Here is a 27,985-nt window from a genome sequence, read left to right on the forward strand (position 1 = left end):
TGGCTCGCTCCCAGCTCTCAAATTACTTGCTCTGAGGGAAGCCAGAGGTCATGAGGACACTTAAGTAGCCTTTTGGAGAGGCCCATGAGTGGAGGAACGGAGTTCTCCTGCCAACAGCAGATTCTTCAGCCCTGGTCAAGCCTTCAGATGATTGCAGCTTGCTGACTTCTTGACAGCAAGCTCAGGAGAACTGAGCCAGAAGCACCAGCTAACCTGCTCCTGAATAGAATAGAATCTGTGAGATAAGAAAAGTGTATTGTTTCAGGATGCATGGTGTGGCTGTAATGTGTTCTGTGGCAACAGATAACTAACACAGATGGGCATAAAGCAACCTAGACCATACCACCTCCATGGCCTGGCCTCATCACTTCTCGGTTTCCCATTTAGCAATGGCAGGAAGACAAGATGCATCCCCTCCCAGCTGTGAAAACATACAGGGGATGGGAGGCTGTTGGGTGAGGAAAATGGCAATTGTTTGTGAGGTAAAAGGTAATCAAGTTTAAGGAGGACTTCTCTTACATCCGGAAATATTAACCTCTGGATGGGATTACTGAAAAAGGTAGTGGTAGCTCCATTTTAAGAATTTTCTTTCAGATTGAACAAATTCTGAGTATGTGGTAGGCAGCTGGGATTTAGCTCTGCTCTAAGGCTCCTTTCTCTTAATAAAAGTTGAGGGTAAGTAGGAAACTTAACCAAAACCTGAGATGTGCATGAATTTCAAAAGTAACTCCCCAGCATAAATGTCCCTCCTGACACACGTGTGCCAAGACTCAAGATTTCTCAGAAAGCATCTGACCCCCACTTTCCAGAAGCTGAGTGCCCAGTTTGGAGCCGTGCCCTCTTTTGCTCCTCTCCCTTCTCTCTGGCCTTTATCTCAGAGGCCTGTGCCTTAGCCTCTGTTCACGTGAACCTGAAGTATCTGGACCCAGCCAGCCACTTCAGCAACTTGTGGTAAGCCAGGTGAAGTTTCACGTCATTGTGGAGGAGGAGGGAGCAGCTGCATTTCTTATGCACAGGGAGAGGATGCACCCCCTTGAATTTCTGGGTTGCGGGGTCACAGGAGACCTCCAGAAGGTTCTGATGATGCCATCTCATCATGTGCTAGATCCCAGGTAGCTGGGTACATATGAATTAATGACTTAAAATCCTGTCTCAAATGTTTATCTTCCTCCAAGTGGAAGCCTTTTATCTGTGTATAAGCGCAAATATTCCATGAAGAAGTGAGGTCTGGTATATTTTGGATAAAGAATGCCACAGCCTAGCCCCTAATCACGTAGAACCTTCAGAAGGGAACACACGTGAAAGGCAGAGCTGATAGATGCCCTTCAGTCTACTCTGGGGGCTCTGAGAACACACAAATTACCATGAACCAGCGAAAGCATTCAAAAGTAGCCCTCTCCAATGATGAGCCAAGCCAGTTACCTTAGAGCTTGCATATTTATTGAACAAATACTACTAAAATAGCTAAAATACACTGGGTACTTATTGTGAGTGCATCAGTAAAGATCACATTGTTACAAAAGCCTGCATTTTCAGCAGTGCACAACTGCAACTCTACATAAATGCCACAGATGCAGAATACTGTTTATTATTTACACAGCTGATACACCTACTCTAACAAAGGAGGGAGCAGGAAAATGCACAAGAAACTCAGGCCAATGCGGGAGCAAGAAGAGAACGAAGAAGTGCAGTGCATGCATCATCCGTGTTAACAGTCAGAAGCGGAACAGTGCAGAACACAGCCTGCCCTGTCAAAGGAAGAGCTAAAAGACAGTTATATAAAAATTAAGGTGGGCTTTCAGACTGGCTAACACAACAACAATCCGTGAGTAGATGGTATTGTCTGGTTTTATTTTTGTTTATCCATTTCATTGGGAGCAAGGACAAAAATGTAAAATCTACACCTTGCTTAGCAAAACTGCCAAAGAAGAGTGCTCTGCCTTTTTTTAAATTTTATAAAGACATTTTTTTCCAACTTAATTTTTGGGAAAGCTGTAATTTTCAGATTCGACTCAGATGCCAGTTTTTTTGGATTTTTTTTTCCCAGAGGGCCTTTATTTGAAACATTTGCCCTTTTTTCCCCCAAATATCCTTTCAAACAAAAAGAACCAAAAGAGACACCTAAAAACGCCTGTCAAAGTATTGCTTTTCTTTCTCTAAGCTAGGCAGGCGAGGCTACCGGAAAGAAGAGATTTGGTAAGTAAATTACAGTTTTGTGATTGCTCCCGCTCCAGGGACTGCACGTCCGTGAGCGCCAGCTGGCGAGACGTGAGTCTCTCACTCTGGTAGCGTTCACTCAGCCTACAACGCTGAAGAAGAAAGCCACACTGAAGACACGAGGAAAACAAGTCAATCCAGTCTAGAGAACAACATTCAGGGAAACAGAGTACCAACACCTTCTTAGAACATGGAAATAAAATATAACTCCATCAGAGCTACCTCGCCAAGGAGCATGTTGAAAGTCCAAAATAGCACCATTCATCAGTGTCTCAGGTCCTGTGGCAGCATCTCGGTCACTTACCACAAGGAAACAATGAGTTTCAAACTACTTCTATACATCAAAAGAGTACATGGATAAAATATAGATATACAGACAATCGATGAACATAAACTACTAGGCTTGTTACATCTAAATGAAAAAAAAAAAATGGGGACTCTCAGCCTCTGCGAGAAGCAGTCGGGAGCTGTGTGAGTGAAAAGGCAGGAGTGAACCGGTTGTGTGAGAGCAGAGGGAGTTTGAGTTGTGGAAGACATCGTTGTCGAGAACCAGGCCTGAAGGCCCACCTGTAAGGGTTGTAAACGTGGATTCACAGTGTGAAATTCTGAGCGGTTTCACTTGAGTCAGAATGATTAAAAACTGGTTTGATGATACCTATTTGTCCACTGTAAATTCTCTAAAGCAAGGCTCAGAGTCCCATAGTTTCTTCTTATACTTGATGATTTACACAGAAAAAAATCCCATATATGATACCATGACCTCATCAATACCCATACACCATATGTAATACAAATGGAGGTGTGATGATTAAAAAGGGTGGAGGTAACCGATGCCTGGGGAGTGGAATTCAATGCTGCCAGGTGGAGTCAGGGAGGCGGCCCCAATCTGCTCATCCTTCTTGCGGTTCACTTCCTTTGGGACAGGAAGTCTTCCCTGAAAAGCAGGTGGACGCACACACACACACACACACACAAAGACAGTTAGTCATGCTTCTGAAACCATTCGAAATCTTTTGCTTCTCCCTCCCACCTTTTATCCCTGAACTCCAGATGTTTTGCAGACAGAGTTTACATATTAAACACAGTTCACCCGAATGTAAATATTAGGTCTGTGGGGGCATGAAGTAATTAAACACTCGCTGCCTTGGCTTCAGGAGAATCAAGTGCTTCTTTAATGGCTATGCCCAGCCATGTGGGAGGCGGCATTCCCCAGAGTCAGGTTTCTGAGAACAGTTTCTAGTAGGAGACAGGGCCCAACATGAGGCTGGGTAAGAGGTGCTCATAAGAGTGTTAATACATTTTCTTTAATGCATTCAGTGGTGGAGGTGGGTAATTGCCAGTTTTCCAATATATAATAAAAATATTTAAAAGGAGGTCACAGCTCGTACAAACGTCACTTATGTATGGTTTATTCTCTGAACAACTGGCCCAGTCCATGTGGGCCTGATAATCAGAACCACAAGTGGGCACCAAAGGTGGGAGTGCTTGCAAGAAAGAGGCGGATAGTGTGACACTCAGGCCAGGAGATAGTGAGATCCACCTCGTTTGGCCTGGGGCTATTCTAAGTCAATCCTCACAAGCCTGGTTGTGAGTGAGGTGTTTGTGTTTCTGTCTAGAATAATCCAACCGCAGTGTGACTGGTGCTCCATCAGGCACCCACGGGGAGAAGCTCTCCATCATAACCAAAGAGCAAGAGGACAGGACGAGTAGCCCATTTGCTCAAGGGATGATAAGTCTTAACTTTTAACTTTACCACAAACACCCTGTATATCCCAATCAGATATGAAAATAGTGATTTGACAATAGTCTGTCTTTCAGCCAAACCATTAATTGCTGGAGTTTTCTCAGACACATTATCCAATATGGTTTTAAAAGATTTTTTTTCCTTTTTGCTCAGATCACATGTTTCAATAGGACAAGTACAGTAAGCTGTTTTGACTGGTTGAATACTTGGGTTAAAATAATAATCTTGCTTTGAGATCTGTAAATTACTGTATTTGAATTTCTTTTTAAGAATTCAACTTTCAAACAACTTGAAACAATGTTTTCAGCAGCCCCAGGATGAACTAAATGTAACAGATAATTCAGCTTTAGTAAGTCTTATTTCCTGTATATATTTTTTTTAATGTTAAACACCTGGTATGCCTAAATTTTGTGTTTAAAAATCTCAGACTTTGAGAGCATACATTTTCAGGATGTACAGAAAGTCCACTCTGTGTGTACTTTCACGTTCCAGTCTCAGATTGTGATTTAGAAGTTGTTTTGGTACCCCTAAATAGCAATAGGACCAAATCAGAAAACTGAATTAAAATGTACTCACACATACTTAAGGATCTAAATAAATTTCTAGAATCTGCCCATCATATTGGGCAGTGTTTTTCAGTTGTGCAAATAATTTTAATCTTGAAATTTTGGCATACAACCCCAAGATTTAAAAAAAATGCACTGTAATCCTGGTGCTTTTAAACTGTCTGTCCCTCCTCTCCTCTCAGCCAGTCACCCTGGTTCAAGATATGACAAACTGAGGTTTGGGACAAATGAAGAACTCAGTGGCTGCTAATTATCACAGGCCAGGAAGGAAAATCAAAGCTTCCTAAGTATGATTTCACTCAACTACAACTATACTGTGCCCTTAAAGCTGCTCACTTCAGTTCATACTCTGTTCAGAAGTGAATATATAGTCAGTCTCTGTATAAGTCTCCATCTTACTAACCCATTACCTCCATGGAAAATACACAACAAAAACAAATGAAGATTGGGTGGGATTCTGGGTAATTTGGGGAGCGGTATTTCCAGGAAAAAAAAATGTGAAGGAGATTATTTCAGATTTGAATTTACCATTTTTACTATTTTTTTCTGTTTTGAGACCACCCCCCCCCAAAACGTTCATGTCTTCATTTATTATTCATGTTCTGAGTGCCTACTGTGGCTTGAATACTCAGATTTTAAAGCTACAGGGATTAAAACAGAGACAAAAATAGTCCCTGTCCATCCTGCCCTTTATTTTCTGTATGCGAGATGCTCGAGTAACTGGACAAGGGCAAGGCAGTGGTGGTAAGGCATGCGGGCTGGCGTGCTACTAAAGCGCCCTGAGGGGCCACAACCCGACAGGCCAGAGAAAGTTCTGCACATCCTCCCTTTGGAGGCTGGAATTTACTAGATTCCAGTCTTTACTTCCTATCCCTCATTTTTTGAAAAAAGAATAAAGTCTGCCCCTCACTGAAAGAACTGTAGGCTTCTATAGCAAGGGGAGGAGGTTTTTGAAGAGAGGACACAATGTAGTCTTATTTCTCCAGAAGTTGGGCCTTGTAAGAGAAAACAATCAGGCAAAAATAATCCCATCTTCCTCCATCATCCAGCACCTAATGGCTCCCAGAGGACTGAGGATCTTGAGCATTCTAGAAGGCTGGAGGAGCAGGAACAGATGTGTCCAGTGGTTCCCACAGACTGGTTCTCCTGGATGCTTCTATAATTAATCTACCTCAGGTTGGATGGCCCTCTCTCCTGAGAACTGTTCGTGTATGAACCCCTCAGCTTCACAGTAGTGTGCCTCGGACAACGTAAGTCAAGATTATTTTTCTTGATTATGCAAAGATATGCTTTTCCATAAGGAAACTGCTGGGAAGGACAAATATATTATGCTTAGAGGATTATTCACATATGGAGAGAGGAAAGAAATTAACAGAAGACCTGAATCTCAGGATCCACTGTGCCATCCCTGTGGAGCATGCCTCAGTGGAGGCAAGGCCTAGGTCCTGGGTTGGCCTTCTAAGAAAAAGGGAGGCACTGTTGACCTCATTGAAGAACTTGCCTAGTCTTGCCACTCTGGCTGATGTCACCAGTATCAAAGAAAGGACTTCTGGATGGCTGAATGGGGCAGAAATAATGAAAACACTCTACTCTCCCTTACTTCTTCCATCATCATGTCTTACCCTCAGCTGCTCAGATGAATTATGCCCCGAGCTTCCCAGTAAAGAATGTCTAGAGTTATGCTACTGCTGCTGGTGGGGTGCTGGTGGGGGTGCTGCTGGAGTGATGGTGTGGAGGTATGGTGGTAAGGTGAGGTGGGGGGCTGGGTAGTGAGGGGGCAGGGGGTGTGTCCTAGGGCGGCGGCTGGGTGCTGGTATGGCAGGGTAGTGGTGGGGTGGAGGAGGACTGGGGTGGGGTGGTGGATTGGTATCGGGGTGATGGGGGTGTGCGTGTGTTTGAAGTAAAGCTCCAGTACACTAGCTCACTTCCACCCCACCAAGACAGCACATGGCAGGGCCAGAATCCTTTTGTTCACCTACTTTCCTAACAGTGGTTTCAACCTGGACCTTTAGAAATTCTCTGGAAGATTAAAAGTGATTTGGAATTGTTTTCTCTTAGTGCAAACTGCCAGTTGACACAATCTCTTCAAATTCTGCCTGTCAGTAAAAGATAGGGAACTGCTGAAACCATTCAGTGTAAGTAAGAGTTTCTCAAACATTAAAATGTCAATAAGAGCTGGGAAAGCCTCACCATGTGTCAATTACACTTATGAAACTTCTGAATGGATATTTTATTTTCAGTGCACTTTATTTTTCTTTCTTAATTGCAAAATCAACAGGTCACTGGTAAAAAGTACAGTCCTCTCTCCTTAAGGTCAAATTGGTATTTACCTTAACAGGCAAGTCCAAAGGTATCTACCCTAAAAACTGGTAAGTGTTGGTGTTGTTGGAAATGGTGTTAAATCCAAAATGTAAATTTGACAAATTTTTTTAATGCAGAGAATTATCACACCTAAGATGTCAGAACAAAGAAAGCATGTTTGTAGAAAATACTTTTAGGCCTAAAAATTAGAAGAAATAAAAATAATAGTTTATGTTGTTTCTTGGGTAATTTGATCATTCAGGCATGATTACCAGACAAAAGTGTCATTTACTTTAATCATCATTCTTGAGTTTATCTACCCAAGAATGGAACAAAGTAAAAACCTGTAAAATGTACATTTGATAGATTCTCAATGAAAATCTGCTTTGGACTTGTCAAGAAAGGAAGATAATGTGAACTTTAAGAGTCACAGCACTTTAGGATATATACATATATATTTCCAGTATATCTTATTTCCAAGGTCATAACAGTACCATGTTAATAGGTTCTTACTGTAGACTAAATGGATATTAAAATAAAAAAGAAATAACTTTTTTTTTAGTTGCCTCTAAATTGAAAAACATTTTTAACAAAATGGTAGCTAAGGATCTTACCTTAGGAAGCCTTCCGTCCATTTCCTTATTTGGAAATGGTTCTTGACTGACCCAGACAGAGAGCTCTGGGTAATAAACCTATAGAGACATAAAAGCACACACATTCAGATTAAAAACAGCATCCATTCTGAAACCACATGGGATCAACTTCATGAGTTCAATCCTCAATGTCACTTCTTTCCTGATTACAATTTAGAGCGCTGGGAAAGCACCTCTTTCAGACTGTTAAGAGTGCATCCAAATGTATACCGCACCCAGGAGAGTTCTGGCTACCAGTGTCTTCTAAGTCCAGTAGAGCAAAGATGTCAATCAGTGTTCTCATCAGCACGCTAAGTGGCAGCCTCCTGACATGACTGGCTGAGCAAACTAGGGCACTGGGGAGGCCTGACTTTCAAAGCAACCTATAGTAAGTATACTTAAAACTACATGTTTATGACATAAATGTGCCACACGCCCATAAAACCGTTAGGGGGTTATCCCAATAATTGATTAAATGGCTCAACATTATGCACAAAGCATAAGGAGGACAGGAACAAGCAGCCTGCATTCTCCCCAGGTCCATGGGGCCACTGGCAACACTCTGCCCAGTGCCTGAAAGTAGCAAAGTGTCAGAGAGAGGCAGGGAGATGGGCAGCATTGCCATGAATGATTCAGAGAATACCAGCTGATGAATCTGGGGATGGGGGCATGTGGGACAAGGTAGAGAGCCTGAGTGGAATTGAGTAATTCTTCTTTAAATATACAAAGGGTTATTAGCATAAGAAGTTTGCTGACCAGCTGTTCTCCATCTCCAGGAAAGACAGGAGTAGGGGGTTAGGAATTAAATTACAGCATGGATTTAGGTCAGCTATAAGGAAGGACTTGGCATAAGAATTGTTAAATTACTGAAGGAATTTAGAGAGGAAAACTGTGAAATCTCCTTTAAGAAATTTAGAAACAGAATCTAACAACCATCTGCCAGAGTTAATTCACATCTGATACAGCCCTGCTTGAAGGGAGGGGAGGAAATTAGGTAAGATTCCCTCCAGATCTGATTCACTAAATGCTCTAAATAAGCCTCACATTCAATACATAATATGGAGAATCACATCTCATTAATAGGTTAACAAACAGGCTTAACGTTTTTGTTTTTGGAAGCCATAGATGTGGTAGCCTAGTCCCTGGGCTAACTGCAATGTCTTCACTGTCCTGGTCAATCCACTTGGTCAGGGGGCCTGAGCTAGGAAATGTGGATGGCTGTGTTGATTCTTTGGGATAGTCTAACAGTAACTATCTTTGCTTTACTCCAGTGACATTATGACACATCCCAGGTTACAAAGCAGTTTTGCATACATTACCCTAATATATCCTGACAATAAACTTATCATTTCAGAGATAAGAAAACAGAAACTCAGAAAGGTCACCCACTTGTCCAAAGCCACACAGTGAGTATAGGATAGGACTTGAACTCAAACCAGATTTCCAGATTCTCAACTTCCCACTATCCTGATGCCCTCAAATCACCCCAGAATGCAAATTGCCTACCACCTCTCTCAAAATTACACTAGTCCACAGACACCACACACATTTCTATCTTACATATTTGAGAGCTCATCCTGCAAGAATGGAAGTCCAACTTCACACTGGGTCTGCTTTCGGGGCCATGTGGTTCCCCCAACCTGAACCTCCTTCAGCTTTCCCCTCCTCTGCCCAGATCCTTCTGGGAGAATTCCACCATCTGCCTTGTTTGGGACAAACAAGTCACCCCTGACATTCCCTTTAACTGGGAATGGGTGAAGAAAACAAAATTGCCATCTAAAATATACAAGCTTTTTTTAAGGCTTAAAACAAAGTCACAGCATACCAAATCCTACTTTGTGGTTAATTTTAAGGAGATCCCAATTGGGATCAACTATCAATTCACTTAATATAAATAGATATAAAATTCACCTAATATAAATACATTTCTACATTACTACCTTTACGAGTAGGCTTTAAGTGCAAATTTTAAATATTATACATATTAGCAAGAAATAAAGTTTTATTGTAAACAGAAATGATAAAAATACATGTAAAAACTTAAGCACATGGACTCAATGAAAAGTTACATCAAGTAAACGTATGTCTGTGTTCTGGAGCTTTTCTGTGAGTCTATTTTAACAAAATGACACTGCTTTAGCATTTAGCTTCCAGGTTCAAAGCATCACTACAAAAGCCACCCAAGTCCAATCTGCAGGGGAAAATACCTAGCCTCAGAAATCATTATACTTATTATCCTTACAATTTGTTTTTCCAAGAACTTTTTTTTTTTTTTTTTAAGAAATACAGTCAATGATTTTTTTTTGCCAAAGAACTCAGGAACATGGGTATCTGATAGCAAAACCCGCAACTAAAGAAATTTCTTCCCCTAACCCAAATTTTTCTTTTGAAACATAATAATTTATCTATAAATTGACCAAGGGCACTTCTAATTAGGCATTTTTTAGTGTTTGAATCATCAACTAATCATTGTCTACTTTAGGAAAAATAAATGTCATTTTGGCCTTGTGGTAAATTCTTCCAGTCTCCTTCAGAATCAGAACTTGAAGCCAAAAATGGCAGGGATAGAGGCATCTCAGTTACATTCTTAAAACTTGGCTTGGTTGGTCTCTAAGAACTCAAAATATCCCTGGATATAGCATCTAAAGGGGATATTTAAACTTTTTTTGGTTTTTTTTGGATTTGGGAAAAGTTGGTAGATTATTGGAAATATATACTACCTCCATTACAGCTTTGTTCTTTCTTTTACCTGTGGTGTTTTGAAACTCTAAAATGAAGGACTTAAGAGAAAAGATCTGTGACAACCATTACCCTTGCTCTCCAATACCTCAGAATACCTTTGTCCATGCATGCATTCGCCGCAAGTTTGGGAGGCACCTGCAGTGTGCTGGACAATGCTAGGTTCTAGGGATTACGAGAAATACAGTCCCTGCCTTCTAGAAGCACAAAAGATCATTTTATAAGTGTTCTATGGGCTAAATTGTACATTCCCCACATACAAAATTCATGTGTCAGAATCTTAATCCCCAGTTAGAATGTGCATACATTTGGAGATAGGCTCTTTAAAGAGGTAATTAAGTTAAAATGAAGTATTTAGGGAGGCCCTAACCCAGTATGACTGGTGTCTTTATAAGGAGGAAAGGAAGACCCAGACACACACAGAGGAAGCCCACGTGAGGACACGGGGAGAAGAGGACCATCGACAAGCCAAGGAGAGAGCCTCAGAGGAAACCAGCCTGCTGACACCTTGACTTCAGAGTTCCATATATATAATAATTGTTTTGCTCTTGCTCAAGTAAAATCCTCAGAACCCCCTGGAATACTGTTCTTCCAGAAGTTAGAAATCACAGAAACAAGCTATATCCTCAACAATGAAGAAAACATGAGTGTTTGAGAAAATACAGAGGGAAGGAAACTGATCGTGTTTTAAATTGGAGAAGATGCAAAGGTTTTGCTTGAATTCTGGGAAAGGCTAAGGGTTGATGCTTGTCACTGAATATATTAGTTAATGCATTTTTTTTTTCCAGTGCTGCATTATCTCACCAACAGCTAAGTTTAAAAACAACAGAACTGATGAAACGAACCACACTGGCTTAAGCACACTAATCATGATAGATAGGTATTTAGATATCCATGAGCAGCCCTTAGGTAAAACCAATTTTCTGCTTTTACTAAATATTTTAAACCTACTACATATTTGAGTAAAATTTTATGGTAAAAATATGCTATTTCTTACTGATTCTTTTCCATGTATGTGATGGTTGGGTATTCAAGTTTCAATGGTCTGTCATCCAAGTTGAGAATGAAATGCTCATGGTTTCCCCTTTTTTAAATCTTTCTTCGTTTCTTTCTTGGCTTGTTTTACTCTCTGGATAATGCACTATGAAAAATAACTTCATTTTTTTTTAAGTCTGTAAGATAATTAGCTTGCCAGTAATTATTACTTGGTATCCAAATTAGAAAAATAAAATGTGGGGGAAGTCAGAGGCCACTCCTGGAAGGTCCTAAAAGCATGCAAACTAGATTATCACTTAAATTTTTTTTAAGAGTCCCCTAAGCTTTTCATTTAAAAACTTGCAGAATGTTTTCCAATAGTATGGTCCACACACAGAATCAAACGAATTGACATTTCCAGTCACTTTTATGCTGCACGTAAAATTCGAATTGTACCTGTTTATTACCCGTTTCTACCTGTATTTTTCTCTGGACAGCAGAGTAAGTGTCAGTTGGTACCTAAGTTGGCAAACACTCTGGTTTGGGAACTAAATGAAATGAAATGAATTTGTATGTTTCTCTGTTCATTTACTGTCTTTATCAAGAGCTCTTTGAAGGGACTGTTAAAGGAGAATGATCCCCAAACGCAGGGCCATGGCTGTCTTCAGAGCCTAAACACATCACATATGTATATGCTGCTTGCTTAATTGGCTAACATACTTTCTTAGAAACCTGCCATGAAGATGCTGCATGGCTTGGTTGTTAACGACCATAATTATAAGATTATTTTCTATCCTTGGTGGAGTTGTGTGTGCTTAAGGAATGCACACACGTGGGCCCTTTTATGACTTAACAAGGACAGGTACCCACCCCCTGCAATTAGGAAAACAGCAGGGCAGCAGGTGTCCAACCTGCATAATTAATTCTTCGAACAGCAAAGGAGCATATTTTCATAATCTCTCTGCCAATTAAACAGTGTGTGTGTGTCCGTGTGTGTGTTGGCATGTGTACATGTTCTATTCTGCCTAATTGGCTGGGAGGTCATGAAAGCTGGTACTGTATTACAAGTAGAATTTATATGCATACACATGTACTTCATTTCTGCAAATACCCTTTGAAGTGGTGCTAATAAGAATCTCCCTTTAAATCTACTCTGCTCTCAGGTGTTGCTGGCCATGTGAGAGGGCAGAATGTAAACTGAAACCATAAATGAGTTACAAGGATCATTTTCTCTGAACAGCATTACATCAAAGATTAGATGGTGCCAAAAGATGATGCACTGAGCTCTCTCTCTCGAGACCTAGTCTTAGCAATCTGCCTAACCCTGCGAGTGCTGTTTGGAGTTGGGGCACACCGCTGAGGAAATGCACTGCAACCAGAAGATAAAAAATAAAATAAAAATACAGAACACTGGGCCATTCAGATAATGTATGTAAGTAACCTCTGCCCATTCTGGAAAGCAGAGTAAGTGTCAGTTGGTGCCTAAGTTGGCAAACATTCTGGTTTGGGAACTAACCGAAACATGCAGCCATCTAAATACATCCATATGCACGCACGCACGCACGCGGAAGCCGGCTGTGGTAACAGTGGGTAATTACAGAAAACCCATTACCAAGCCCTGACCATCGCACTCAGCTGTAAATGCCCTTTCAGGGCGCTGCTGCATTACAACACCTGCTGACACTCAGCTTTTCCATGGCCTGACAAGTTCTTAACCTGCAAAAATGGGGGTAGGGGAGACAACCGTGGTTCAAGGGGGAAGATGATGGTTGATCTCACAAACTGCTTAAGCCCACTGGCATTTGCTTTGCTTCGGGTGCACAGGTCCACTGTCCACCTTTTATTAACATGCAGCACAACAGGTTACTGCCAACATTACCTGTCAGGCGGGCAAAAGATGTGTAATTCTTTGTGAGTTGGGATGTCTGAAACAAGCTGTGTCGACTTTAATAGTAGAATCCTTTAAATTCACTCTGCTCGTGGTGAAGCCATCTTGAGAGGCCGCTGATGAATATGTGGGAACCTGACAGCTGTGGAATTTTATTTCTAGATTTCAAGGAGGCAGAGAAAGGAAAAGGAAATCTCGCTGGCAACAAAACGAAAGTGTTTACATGTGAAATCAATCGTCAGCACAAAGAGCTTTCCCAGTCACTCTGTTCCACAATATAATATGCTGCTTGTTTGGCTGCTGAGTCTTTAAAAATTTGATTTCTAAGAATAACAGCAAAGTCTTTCAAGAGGAGCAACGAATCAAGTCAGGAGCAAGCCACAAAAGGTTAACATCATTATCCAGCCTTGCTTTTTCACCACTCTCTCAGACTGCTGGGTGATGCGTCAGGGCTTTGGTGGTGCCTGGTTCAAGGCAGGGTGCAGCGGCAGCTGGTGAACACGGTCGGCTGCGAACACGTGCGGCACAGACTCCTCCCCCCACCCCAGCCTTGTTTCTTTCCAACAGGAACATGCTCAGCACAAAGCAATCCACCTAAAGACTCCATAAATCCAAAAAAGGGAGTTACTGATCGAGGAATTCTCAGATTTCTGCCAAGGCACCCTCCCCTGGGCTGGAGGTCAGCCTGGTACAGTAATCAGAGCCAAATTGCGGACTGGACTCAAGGAATGAAGTTGAACACTTCAAATCTTGACTTTTAGTGGATGATTTTTCTTTTCGGCGATAAAGACAAAACAAAGTACAAACAGCTGATAACAGACCAAAGTAAACCAGAAGGAAAAGTACAAGAACAAAGCTTGGAAACAAATCTCAGAAGGGATATCTAAGAAGAGATTTTCCAAACAAAGGGAAAAAATAAAGCAGCTTTTTAAAGCTCTGGTTTGAGATTAAGCAGTTTGTGAATGAACAATAAGAAAGTAAAGGCCACAAAACAAGATATTTGCTCTTTTCAGCAGGAAAAAAGAAATGCTGGCCTTTGTTAACTAGCAACACACACACACACAAGGCCCCTCAGGCATTTAAGCACAGCATAAGCTTTTCCTTGCCCCCATGACCTCAACAAATATGTTAATAAAATCTTTTACTTCCCTGGAGTGGAACCAGAGTAAATATTTACTTAACACATTGAGTTTCTAAGTCTGGACCACCTTACTCCCTTATAGAAATTGGTTTTCACTTGTAATTAAGAAATTAGAAACACTACATCGAGCAATGTTTCTTCTGCTTTTAAGGTGAAAGAAGAGCAGGGAAGTAGGAAGGGGGGAGGGAAGAAGGAGACTGAGAAAGAAGAAAACTCTATTGTGCCCCGTACAAGACTGCACTTGTGAATTTCTGAACAAAATCTGTGCCACAAACGAGGGTAATGCTGCCATCTTGCTTTCCAATACCAGACATCAGGAGTTAGCCGTCCTTCTTCCAAGCACATTCCAAGGTTAATAGGAAACATCTAGACTTGCTTTTATTAGCTGGTTTAAATAATTTTAGGTATGCTAGGCTTCACCTTCAAATAACTGTAAGATGTAAGTCTGATTTCTACTCACCAAGGATGCCTTTTTTTTCTTTCCTCTTCTCCTAAACTATGTGCTACTCATTAAAATCTTAGGAAAATTTTCACCAACAATATAGAAGAAAAAGTCCTCAAATATCCGTTTCTTTTGTTAAAGCCGTCAATCAAAGGGCAGTAAGGGTTTTTTTTGTTTTGTTTTTTGCTTTTTAATCTAGACATAAGGATTTTGTATTTTTCTTGGGGTGGGTGGAGGATGAGATAGCCAGTTGCTTTTGAGGAGTTTGTGGACATATCAAAGCATTCCTCTGGCTGACATGTTCAAGACTGAGCTTTCCAGAAAGTGTGCATTTTGTCGCAAAGTGCTCATTCCCAAAGAAACTGGTCACTCTCTCCATCCGTGTGCCCTCTCCTGCTGGCAGCTGCAAACCCCCCAGCACTGAGCAAAAGTCATTTCACCGCTCCACCGTGTCCCACCCTGCCTTGGTCGTTTAAAGACTGCTATCTCTTCAACAACAAAGAGCATCATAACAGATCACCAGATTTGGAGGGAAAGTCATTTCTATTGCGAGAGGATGTGATTAAAATTGGTTTAAATCAGATGCTAGCTGATTATCTTATAAGAAGTTTGGCTGTAAAAAAAAAAAAAAAAGACAAATATAGCCAGATCTGTACCCACAGGCTTTAAGTGCTCAGGTCACACAGAGGCCGCTGAGAGGCTTCCGTATGAAAACTGGCAAAAAACTAAAAGGAACAGAGTAAGATTAGGATGAATGTGCCAGTTAGCTCTGTTTGAGGGCAGAGAGGGTTTGCTCTCAGTAGCCATGTGTCGCTACAGTCCTTGTGGGAAGCCTGCTGTTAGAGCAGCAACTCTGGCTTGGTTATGTTAATATTTTGGATCTGATTAAACCCAAGCTACACTGGTCATCACAGTTTTGTCTTTTTTTCCATTTTCCCTGGAAGGAAATATTTAGAACAAAACAAGTATCTAGTAATCACTGCAGCTAATTACAAAGGGCATTTGCTGAGAAACCAAATTGTTTGAATATGACCCCCAAATGAACTCTCAAACAACTTCTCAGATGGCCTAGCAATGCACAAAATCAGAATAGCTTTCCTTCATCAAATGTATTTGGAATCATGTTCACTGTAACTTCAACATTCCCATTTAAAAACAAACTGCTTAAAGGAGAATTAAAAGTTTATCCATGATCTTCAAATACACAAACCGTATATAGTTGACTCTTTAACAACATCGGGGTTAGGAGCCCTGAGGCCCCGCACAGTCAAAAATCTGTGTATGACTCCCCCCAAACCTAACTATTAATAGCCTAGTGCTGACCAGAAGCCTTACCAGTAACAGAGTCAGTTAACACATATACCATATGTCATATATATTATTTACTGTATTCTCACAATAAAGTAAGCTAGAGAAAAGGAAATGTTACTAAGAAAATCATAAAAAAATACACTGACAGTACTGTATTGTATTTATAAAAAAAAAAAATCTGCATATAAGTGTACCAGTGCAGTTCAAATCTGTGTTGTTCAAGAGTCAATTCTACTACATAAAAATATAAAGTGATCCTAACTGAGGAAGAAAATAAACACATATTAGCCCAGAGAGACAGTGTATAAACTACCAAGAATGGTAATTTAGAAAGAAAAACAAATTTAACCTGACTCCATTTGGAAACTTTTAATTAATGTAGAAATGCAGATAGTTCTAAGACAGAAAAATGGAAAAACAGAGATGGGCTAACAAGCCAATTATTAGTTATTACCATCATGAAGGTACTAAACAATAAACAACAAGGTACATAGCATTTGATCATCAGATTGCATGTGGAGTACTGTATTCAATCACAGTGAAAGACAGGACGTTTCTCTGGCTTTCCCTAAGCAATGTAAGATTAGCTGATCAATTTAGTAAAAATCCACATTAATAATCAGATGAATTGTTTCTATGATGCCAAAGAACAAGTTTAATTGAATTTCTGATTGAATTGATTGTGACAGGGTAGACAGTTAAGCTTCATATAATAAAATTAAACTTTAAAAAGCAGTCCTCATAAAAAAAAAAGAAAAAGGAAAAAAATATGCTTAATAAAGATGAAAAGATGTGGAGACTTGGCTCCCAGACCTTGATAACAAGATCAGAACAATTTAAGATTCTATTATCAAGAAGTGAGCAAAACATCCAAGGGCCAGGGGCATTTCATGATGTATAATTAGACCCAAGTCTCCACAGGGCAGCATGAAATGGAGACTCAGTTACAGTCCACAGCATCTAGGCCTAAGAAACAGGCAAACCCAGGTAATTAAGGATCACAATTATGCACAGGAGAAGGACTCAAAGAAGATGTGGGCAGAATTTCTGATGCTGGAGTAACTGAATTGGTTGGGCATATAATCTCAATTATCCAGCCAATTAATCAAACAGTATGTACTACATACCTACTTTCTGTGAGGTCTTGAATATTTGGTAGGTAGCTTTCAATCCTATAGAATGAACATCTTATCAAGAGTACATCCCATTAATTTGGGCTGGAAGTGCCAAATTAACAAACACATTTTTTTCAAAAAAGTTTTTTTTAGAACGAAGTCACCAAATCCTGGGATGTCTATCCAGGAAAGAAGTGGGCTTATAATTAGGTCATCTTTTCAAACTTGAATTCTTTGAACCATACAACAACTGGAAGTCCCTGACAGCGCATGTTTCAAAGAGTGGGTCCATTCCCTGCACACTCTTCATCCTTTCAGCCAGTATTCACTGAGTCCCCACAATGCAGGAGGCACTAGGCTAAGTATTCAACCATGTGCTGCCAAACCCACACAACACACTGATACGCTAAGATTCAGCAACTGCCTGGCAAAACAAGAACAGACTTCTAGATTGTGGTCCCAATAAGCCTTCTGGGTAACTTTCACTATGATCACTTAATGAAGGGCATGAAACAGTACTTCTTGGAAAAGTACTTAATAACAATCCCTTACTTGGGTCATGGTTATTACTATCTTAGTAAGTTTGATCCATCTAACTACTCACTCTAGCTTTTCCTTGACAGTTCTGAATATTGGCTGCAAAGATGCACTGTCTTCTCCTAATTTCTCCTCTTTCCTGTCCAAGGACAGGCTCTGTATCTGACACTGACTTTGTCCAACAAAAGCGGTCCTCAAAATGCCTGGGCCCACTTTAAACACAACTTTTGTAGATTTCTCTCTGTTCAGCCACCGGACTGCGGTACTTTTCCCTGCTGGAATTGTATCAAACACAATTCAGACAGGAAGGCTGTTACCTGCCCCAGTAATCAAAGGACAGTGGTGTGTGATGGTGATCTGAGTACCAGTTGGAGTGGAGAAGGGAGAGGAGCTAGAGCCGGACGACCACACCAAACTTCTGTGCACATTACGAATCTCCCCCTTGTTCTAATCACTTAGTGGCTCATATTATTACTGGCAACCACTACTCAGCTATTCTCCCTTTCTTTCCAATCAGTGGCTGTGGTTCCCGATTTCAGCTTCAACGGGGCAAACAGACCTGCCTTTCACTGGCCACATTCTCTTGTGGATCTTCTCTTTCCTTTTTCAGACACGAGTCACATTTTATTTTAGTCTATGAAAGTAAGGATGAATGTTGAACAAGCACGGTCTAAATTTGAGGGTTTAAGAACATCTCCAGCTAGATAATCCTAACACTTTTTAGGGCACAATGCTTAGAATGGGAACCACTCTCAGGTAGTAACAGGCAATGATTTTATTTATGAAGATTTCGTCACCTTGGGACACCGGAGCCAGTGACGCTCTGCCGTCACGACTGCCTCAGTCAGGCTGCTGACACACCAAGCGCGGAACCGCTGGGAAAGCAGCATCCCCGACCCCGCACGGAACAGCACCGCACGGCCTGTGTTTTGGAGGACATGTGTGACTCTACCCCAGAATGAGATTTCTCCTTTAGCAGACCCCTCCAAGTGAACTTTTTGGACTCTCTTAGGACCTCTTCTGTTGAAAGACGTGTACGAGAAGGGAGCTGTTTCTACAGTAGGCTTACATTTCATTTCGCTATCCCCCTACCTCCTGGACTCTGAGTCTTCCTTAATGATCAGGGAAGGGGGGCTTTTCAGTAGTCAATTCAAAATCTGTCCATGCTTATCTCATTTCCTGGGCCATAAGTTTTATAACCTGAGCTGTCACAGTTCTGCAAAGCATTGGGCTGTTACTAGCTATAAATCTCAAGGTGAGTCACCTGCTTCTGCCCAGAAATAACCAATCTCCATGTATCCATGACTACTGACTCATTCATTTATTCCACAGACATTTACTGATCACTAAGGATGTGCCAGTTCCTGGATAGGTACTGAAGCAGCGATCAGACTGGTTCAGAGACGTCGTGGGATCTGTCCCAAGGTCCCATTAGGACATGTCAATGAAGGTTAGGACCTCCTTCCACTTTGTGGAAAGAGAATGCCAATCAACTTCCCTAGTTGTTCTAGAGTTCCTTCTCAGTGATGAAACTTTTCCACATCTGAATTCACCATCCTGACTGTAGAGGAAAAGAAAAAACAAAACAAAACGAAGGCATCACAGTCTCAGCTGCTACCAAAAAGAGGGATGATGCTCTTTTACTAAGGGTCAGTGTTCTTGTTTCGAGTTTACAGTGTTGGGAGGGTAGAAAAACAGATTGGCAGAAATAAGCCAGCCAATGAGTAGAATGTTTTAAGTGTGATGTTTGTATGGAGGAGCATGAGATTATTCCTGCTGGACGTGCAGGGCTGAATTTTGTAGAGGAGCTGTCATCTAAACTCAGACTCGAAGAATGGCTTTTGTCCGAAGGAGCATTCTTTCTAGGACTGAGTAAGCAAAGACATAGGAGGGACTCCTGGGGTATGTTTAGAGTAACAAGTGGCTGGTCCCTCTAGGAAAATATATTCCAGCATTGTTAGAAATAAAAGATTTGTTTACATAGTTCTTGGCACAGCTGCCCAGCCACAGAAATTAAACTTAGGAAGGTCTAAACAGAAATTACAGAATAAAATTACTTAGAAGTATGAGGTGAGAGTAAGCATAAAGAATTCAAGGAACCATGCTTATCTATGTTACTTTTACCAAGAGAATCGGGTAAGTCCAGCCACATCTGACAGGACTAAAAGAGCTAGTGAAATCATTTCACATTGAAAATCTCGAAGCTGGGGCACCTGGGTGGCTCAGTCAGTTGGGCATCTGCCTTCGGCTCAGATCATGATCCCAGGGTCCTGTGATCAAGTCCCACACTGGGTTCCCTGCTCATCAGGGGAGCCTGCTTCTCCCTCTCCCTCTGCCTGCCGCTTCCCCTGCTTGTGCTTTCTTTCAAATAAGTTTTAAAATCTTAAAAAAAAAAAAAAGACAAGAAAATCTCAAAGCTGATGTATTCTAAGCTAGGAGTCTGTGCTATATCCAGAAGAAATTCCAGAAAAATCCGTCTCAGTCTCGGCTTCCTCCAACTTTTGTGTATCATGTGATGAGATTCCCTTCAAATGGTCACTAGACTACTGACAGTAACAGCCTACAGGCCTCAAATTATAAACAATTTTATGATGATGATGTCAGTGTTGTCTTGAATTTTAAGTAAGTGTGTCTGGCGAATCAGGAAGAAGTGGAAAGAGAGAACCAACTGGGTCCCTGTGCTTGCAGCTGATGAACACATGGCTACCCCCAGCTCGCCTCACAGAAGGGAAGCGTGGTGCCTCCTTCCAGCCAACTGGCATGGCAGCAACGCCCTCTCTGGCCGCGCGGGCAATGATGCAGCTGCTGGAATTTGCCAGGGGACGTGCTGCCACCTTCTCGAGAGAACGTGGCCCCTGCTCCCTTCGTCCTTCCCAATTCCGTGTACCTAGGGCCCTGCCTCCTCTCCGCCACTCCACCCCAGCCCAAGGACAACGAGGGGCAGCAACACAATAAGCTCACATCTAACCAGAAGTACATGTAAGTCTGTGATGTTTTCTGTTGGGCAGTCAGAAGATGAAGAACCTGACAGGTTGGGACCCAAGTGCTAGCCTTGGGTCATCTCTAAGATGCCAACTTGGTGGCTTCCTCTGGCTTAGCACATCAAGTCCTGACTGCTAGGTCTAGTTTGTGAGGTCTGTTCTTGACAGCACGGGGGCCCTAAATAGGAAGGACAGTCCCTACTGTATAAAAATGCATTATGCTTACTTACTCTTGCAAGCATACCTTTCTAATGTATTCCCTTTATCTAGAATTCACTTCTCTCTCATCGAAATCTATCCAAATATTTTTAATTCTTCATTCACTTAATAATTATTAAGGACTAGTATGAAGCCCTAGGGATAAAAAGTTTAAGAAGGCGTGGTACCTGCTCTCAAGGAGCAAACAGTCCGCTTCCAGGTTTCAAATGTAATGCCAACTCCAGTCACTTTTATTATTAACTCTACACTGAGGACTTTGAAATCATATTCAGGCTGAATAACAATGAGTATCAAGCTTGATTAGCAATGTCTGCCACAGGTGCAGCAGGACGTGGTGGTGGCATGCATACTCACCATCTCTGGGTCTAGCTTAACTTCTACCTCCTTAAAAAAAATTTTACCCTATCATCCCCATTCCCCAGTGTTCAGTAATAGCATTCTTCTGCATCTTACAATTCAGAACTAGATTATGCCGCATGACATTAAATTTGTCACACACGTTAGTCTTCCTTCCACAACTAAAATGTAAGTTGACTGAGGGCAGAGGCCAAGTGTGCATCTTCAGTAATGCAAAAGAACTAAGCACAAATAAAATGCTCAAAAAATACTTGTTCAGTTGGCATGGGAATAGAGGCACAATCCTACCATTAACTCTTCTCATTCTCTTCAGTACTTGCAGGCATGGCACCTTTGTGTCCTCAGGGTCATCTTCATAACATCACAGAATCAGATTATACTAGAAGTTAAGTGAGGGCTTTAAAGACCCAGTACCGGGGTCAGAGCTCCCCCTGGATCCCGGAGGGGATTCTTATGGCTACAGGAAGTGTTGCTGTGAGCTTTGAGCACGACAGCTGGATCAAACCTAGCGTGTCACCAGGTTGATGGGAGTGTGGCTCTAGAACCAGTCAGTGTGAGCAACTGCAGGCCACACTCTTTTGGCAAGTGGCTTTACGGCCTAACCACAACTTCTGTCTCTTGTTAATAAATAATGGAAAATAATTTACTATGAAAACTAAAATTACATTCACTTCAACTTCCTAGCTCCTAGAAGAAGGTAAGGATACAAATTACTTCCAGATCACCAAAACTAAACATAATCCAGTCATTAAGGATGAATTTTTAAAAGTCCAACCCAATATTTATTGAGCTTCTAACATGTATTTAAAACTCTATTAAGCACTGCATATGAAATTAACCCTCTGGGAGCCTATGATTTTTTGGTCAACAGAAAAAATGAATCTGATCCAACCAACAAATAATGCAGGGGAGTATAATCTAGTGTTACACCCAGGTTAATACCATGTCATTGCTACTAATAACTGAATTGATATTTAGAATTTAGTTGAGAGCCATGTTAATGCTTAAATCCCAAGCCATTAGAGCTGCTAATACTTGTCATGCACTAGCAGATCAATTTCAGGGTCACTGCTATTTTTTAAACCACTGAGACAGAAATCCTTGAAGCTGTCCCTACCTGCAAAATAGGTCTAGAAATACCATTTCGGATAAATTTAGACCCAATAAATGGTATTTTTAGCAACCATAATTTCTACAGATGTGGGCTAAGATTTATGGTTAATCTGTTTTCCAGTTCAAAGCAAAGAAGTTTAAAAGTTGTTTTAATATGTCTTGATCAACCAAGATGACATAGTCCAAAGTACATTCAGTACATTTTCCTCTGATATATTCAAATTGGATTTGCTGATAAGATTTCCTTATCCCTAGTCTTTTCCTGTATAACAAAGGAATTACACAGATCATTCAGGCAAGTCCTTCCCACTCCTCTATCACTCCAGCAACATTTTGAATAACCAAGATGAATCAGGAAATCAAGTTTTTTGTTGTGTCTTAAGCACAATTATTCCAATAACTATGTCAATGCTCCATTTCACTCTGGCTGTGAGGATAAGACCTTAATAGACTTTTCAGCCAGGAATACCACTACGAAAAAATATGTGCCAGACCAAGGAAGCCAGTATCTCTCCCCAAGGCTCCCCAGTCAGTCCAAAGTGGATGAATGCTTAATGTATAACACTCATCACCTAGAGGCTCCTCATCTAATTTAGTGAAGTATTCATATTTTATTTTATTTTTTTGAAGTATTCACATTTCAGAAGTGTATTTTTCTACTTTAGAAGTATTCATTTTAAGATTTAAAATAAAGTGGATTCTTTAATGATCTCCTTTACATACAATTTTTTAAGAATTCTATCAGGTTAAAATAGAGTGACATTCTGAGTAACGGTTTATTCCAAGATTTCTGCTCAAATGCCTTCTCCTGTCTGAATTATCTATATAATCAAGAGGAAGCTGGACTGGGGTTAAAGCTGGATAGAAAATCCCTACTGTCCTAATTCCCCAAACAATCCCCAATCTCCCCCTCATATTGTGCTGGAAGGTCCTGTGTAAGATAGCACCATATAAAATTACCCTCCTAGCTACTCTTCAGCATCTCCCCAATCAACTGAGCAACCTGTAAATTTACATTCCAAAGCCCAATGGCACAGCTACCCATAGGACCTCATCCCTCCAATCTTTGTCTTTCTCTTTAAACAAGAAAACCTTATGTTAATGGAGAGATTATTCAAAGAGTCTCCTTGTAAGCCCATGAATGCCACTTCACAGACTGTACAAAAAGCAGAACTCTATGAACGGTACAATAGAGTCAACTCATCTTTTTGAAAAGCTCAGCATCAGCCTTTGAGAGAACTTAAATTGTTCCAACTCCTAGATCTCTATTAAAACATAATGAGTCCATGTGTATGCCACTGTGAGTCCATGCACACACATACGCAAAGGCAGGTTTACTGCACAGAGGGTAGTCATGTTGAAAATCAGGACTTAACCTTGACATTGGATTAAATAGTTCATTTTTTCAAACTATTCAATAAGATCATCTGCTCATTCTGAAGTATTTTCTTCTCATTGACATATCTGAAGTGCCTTTAAAATAAAACACCTAAACACCAAAAACTCACATAAAATGTATCTTAGAAATTCAAATTTAGCAAAAAGCCAAATCTAAATTAAAGACATATGGACGAACTCACAATATCTTGTTAATTGCAAAAATAAATAAATAAATAATGGGCAACTGGCAAAATGCACATTTACTACATAACCTAAAAAGTTTGGGAATGAATTATTGAAAAGAACACTCTGGTCAACTAAGACATAGCAAACTATACTCAAAATTACACCTTTTAACAGTACTGAGTTGTACAACACAATACATTGTAATCCATAAAAATTGTGCCATCCCCCGCCCCCTGGAATTGTGCTCAGAGAGTCCCCTACACAGAATACAATGTGATTAGTGCCTGGGAGAGTTAACAAAGTGGTTGTATTTTTTTTGATAATGCAAAGGCACTCTAGGATTCTTGAGTTTCTTCAAATTACTGTTGTGAAACATAATCATTTTGGGGTATGTAAAATGTCTAGATGCTGAATCGCTCTGTTTCGAATTCTGAGGTCTACCAGTAATTTCTTACCGTGGAGTGAGATTATAAATTTGTATTTGGCATAAGCCCTTAACTAAACCAGCTAAATACACTGAAATTAGATCCTCTTTAGTGTTTTAAATTATATAAGTGGAGATACACATTTAACAGAAAAGGCATGTTCATATATTTTCCAGAGGTGGCCAGGTGTTAGATCTACTGCTTCCCTAGCCCAAGTTTCTACTGTATGTTGGCTAAGTCTTTAAGTAAGCCAGTTACAGAGATCAGCAAAGTAATTCCAGTTTTAATCAAGGAAGGAAAATAACTTCATTTTGCCAAAAAGGAGAAAAGGAGGTGCCACTAATAACAGTTTTTTAAAGAATAAAATGGAAACTTCTTTTTAACATTAATATATGCAAAGACTTCTAAGAGCTCAGGCCTCCCGGAATAAGCGAATTGCTAGAAAGTTACTTGGAATCACCCACGGACAATAACTGTCGGTGGTTTCATTTCAGGCAATGGGCTTGTGCCAAAAGGGACTGACATCTTGATGAAAGGATCACCAAAAAGTTGTGAGAATTTTTCCATGAGTAAAAATCCTTCCAAGAGCAACAAACTGTGATTTCTCATTCTGCCACCATACATAAAGGACAACTGTAAGAAATTAACAACATGTAATAATAATTCAGATTTGCTCTTCTGCATTCAAATCGTTCCAACTTTCATTCTCGGCTTTGGCACACATGCTGGCCTTTCACGAAGCTCATTCCACTCACTAATACAGAAACATGATATTTACTCTCGGAGCCTGACCTATAGGGCTGGTTCTGGCAGGGTTAGCGGTCAAATTTATGTTTAACCAAACTGGTCACCTGACATATTACAACATACATGAACCTTCATGGTCTACCTACGGTGACACAGAGGGTAAGATTCTAGATAAAGAGCTACAAGATAAGCTGATGGGGCGAGTCTCAGTAAAAAGAAAAATAAACAAAAATACTTTGCAGCAATTCATTTTATTACCATCCTAGCACTCTATGACAATGACTGATCAGGAATTTAATGTGAAGTTAGGAACCGTTTGCACAAAACCCACTGACCAGTTTAATTTTCTGTTCATCCCTTTTGCCCTTCCACCTTAAGTTCCTTAATTTGGCCACTATGCTCTAAGTCCGAGCAAGAGCTATTTTACTTGAGGCTTTGACACCCACCTGTTGAACTGACAGGTGAGGCATACACAAAAAATAAAGAGCTTACTTGCTAATAGGATTCAAACTGAACTCATTTAATTGCTCTGATTCATTCTTCTCTTTGGGAAGCTTATACTTGGGTTGTTCTCAAAGAAAACATCAAGTGTATCAGATTCAATTTTGATTCATTAAATTCCACCCTCGTTTAAAAAAAAAAAACCCTAAAACTAAATTTGGAAATCACACATTCTAAGTGGCAAAGAGGTGTTTTAGAGAGTATAAACATCTGCAGTGGGACATGCTGTCCTTAACTGCAAAGTTGCAGGACATTTCTATTATTTTTTGCAGTTCAACCTTATTTCCAAGGAGGACATTTTTCATAGGAGGTCAGTATACTTAATCAGCTGCTTCTAATGCATACTTCATCTCTTTTGCTCTTTAATCAGTCATCAGACATGAAACTGCCCTCTCTGTGGATCATAATACTTATCTGAAATAGTCACACTTTCCTTTAGAGGTAGCATGCTTGACTTCTAAAACTGAGCAGATGCCTCTCAGAAGTGAAGTCATAAATCTGCAGAAAGTATCAATGCTAATACCGTTTGAGATACAAGAGACAGAGTATATTAATATCAAAGTCTGTGCTCTTCATATGGATCGCTCTGAAGGAGAGCAGAGACTACGGCTGTTTGGTTAGCGGGATACAGACTCCTACTCCGTGGGTAAGTTCTGGCTACCTCTAAACTAGGACCCACTGCGTTGTCTGACACCTACTGCTGCCCCCTCTTCCGTGCATGTCACGACACATCACTCTTCTTAAAGAACAGAACGGTTTCCGTTGTTCAAGTTAAATAAATCTTCGCTTCTGAAAGAGGAATTTCAGTTTTCTATTCAAAATAATTGCAAATCAAAAGCTCTAATTCACCACATCCAGTTCATATAAATTGCTGCACGGCAAAGCTCCCACATGCCGGAAAAGCGAGACCCTTTTAAAGGTCAAATGGGGTAGGAACAATAAGGGGTGGAGGAAGGAGGAAGGCGGGTGTTTGATATTTACATGAAATAAAGACTGACAAGAATCTACTGAGAGTCTCCTCTGATGACCCATTCTTACCATTTTGAGAATCGTTAACAGTCTTGGCCTTGCACCCTCCCTCTCTTCAGTCCAGGAAGACCAACCTGCAAAATATGTTTAAATACAGTAGACAAATCGCCTCACCACAGGTCAGCAAATGAAAAATGCTGTTTAGAGGTTACAGACAAATAACCATTTTCTGTGGTTAAGATAAGTCACATGCAAATTATTGTAACCACTGGGGCCTCGGAGAGAGCTTTCCAAGGGTCTGTAGGCTTAAATTGGGGACAAAGGAATCCCTGGTTCCCGGCTTTGCAGGGTCCTGGGCTATTCTTAGTGTTTGGTTCATCTTTAAATTGAAGGAGTTCAAAAGGTTTAGCAACTTAAAAGTAGAACCAAGCGATAAAAATAGATTGTTTTCTGGCTGCTCTTTGTTCCCAGACATACTACTGGCAGTATATTTGCAATCAAGACAGCAGAATAGGAATCAGCCTTCCACCGTGTAGTGTAATGCCTCAGAGTGGATATTTTTGGAAATGGCACTGCATTACATAACCTTCCGTGTTAGAAAAAAAAAAAAAAAACTACACTGGGGGGGAAAAAGTCAGGAATATACACCATTATGCCCTTCTCTCTGTACCAAACAAACACTAATGTATATGCTGCGGTGATTTTCCTCTCAGCCTTTATGTCAGAACACGGTCTTTTGTTAACATAAGTTATGACAAAAATAAAGATGAATGGAGAAACTAAAAGTTCTCCAAGAGGGTATCATAAGCTCTTAGAGTTTTCCTATAATGTTATTATAGATACACATAAATGCAAATCAGATTATTATCATCATGGAGCAGAAAGAATGCATTTATTTTTAAGCCCTCCCTCCCCCAAAGTTCAACTGCTTTATAAGAAAATGCAGAAAAAGTGTTGCAAGATCGAATGCCTGAGAAGACCCTTGGCGGCGGCAGCAGCGCAGAGAGAGTAAGGAAGTGTACGGATGGAGGGACACAAATTCATTTAATAAAGGGGATGGGGGTGCATGCACCAAAGTGCATCTAATGCAAAGAAACAAAACAGTTCCTAACAATGCTTTATAAGCAAGAAGAACAAAAATTAACCACACCAACAAGCAAAAAAACCCCACCCCTTCCCAAAAGAATTCTCCCTCTTAACTTGTGCATTAAAAAAAAAAAAAGCCCAAGTTAAATTCCAGCCTTAATGCAGCAGGACCAAAATACCAGAATTTCTTCAAGATACACGCTTCAGCTCTTTCAAATTTAGAGGGAAGAAGCATGAACTCTGCAGGGTTGAAGGGTCCAGCTAAGAGCAATGGCAAGAAATCGACACAAAAGAGAAAGCAGCGCTCCCGGCCGGGGATGGGAATAGCATATACTTACAGACAAAAGCCCCGCTCCCTGTTCACTCTCTCCTCTCTACACCTGAAACACAAATGTGGATGAAAAAGGGCATCA

At 40.6% G+C, this 27,985-nt stretch overlaps 1 protein-coding gene across 1 annotated transcript; it reads right to left on the reverse strand.

Moving 5' to 3' along the window:
* Positions 1-1,428: 1,428 nt before the first annotated feature.
* On the reverse strand, positions 1,429-27,963 carry LOC110588593 (neuronal regeneration related protein). The gene is made up of 4 exons (XM_021698958.1): positions 27,911-27,963; positions 26,556-26,620; positions 7,443-7,520; positions 1,429-3,151 (listed from the first exon to the last, which is right to left on the reverse strand). The coding sequence occupies exons 2-4, from the start codon at positions 26,556-26,558 to the stop codon at positions 3,026-3,028; spliced, it is 207 nt and encodes a 68-aa protein (XP_021554633.1). The 5' UTR covers positions 26,559-26,620; positions 27,911-27,963; the 3' UTR covers positions 1,429-3,025.
* Positions 27,964-27,985: the final 22 nt, after the last annotated feature.

The sequence above is a fragment of the Neomonachus schauinslandi genome, chromosome 7 (genome assembly GCF_002201575.2).
Source record: "Neomonachus schauinslandi chromosome 7, ASM220157v2, whole genome shotgun sequence".
NCBI classification, from domain to species: Eukaryota; Metazoa; Chordata; class Mammalia; order Carnivora; family Phocidae; genus Neomonachus; species Neomonachus schauinslandi.

What these genes read in the sequence shown, in the direction of transcription:
- LOC110588593 (XM_021698958.1), bottom strand. An exon ending in TGGACGGAAGGCTTCCTAAG is followed by an intron (nt 3,152 to 7,442) that starts GTAAGATCCTTA and finishes CCTGCTTTTCAG; the next exon opens with GGAAGACTTCCTGTCCCAAA.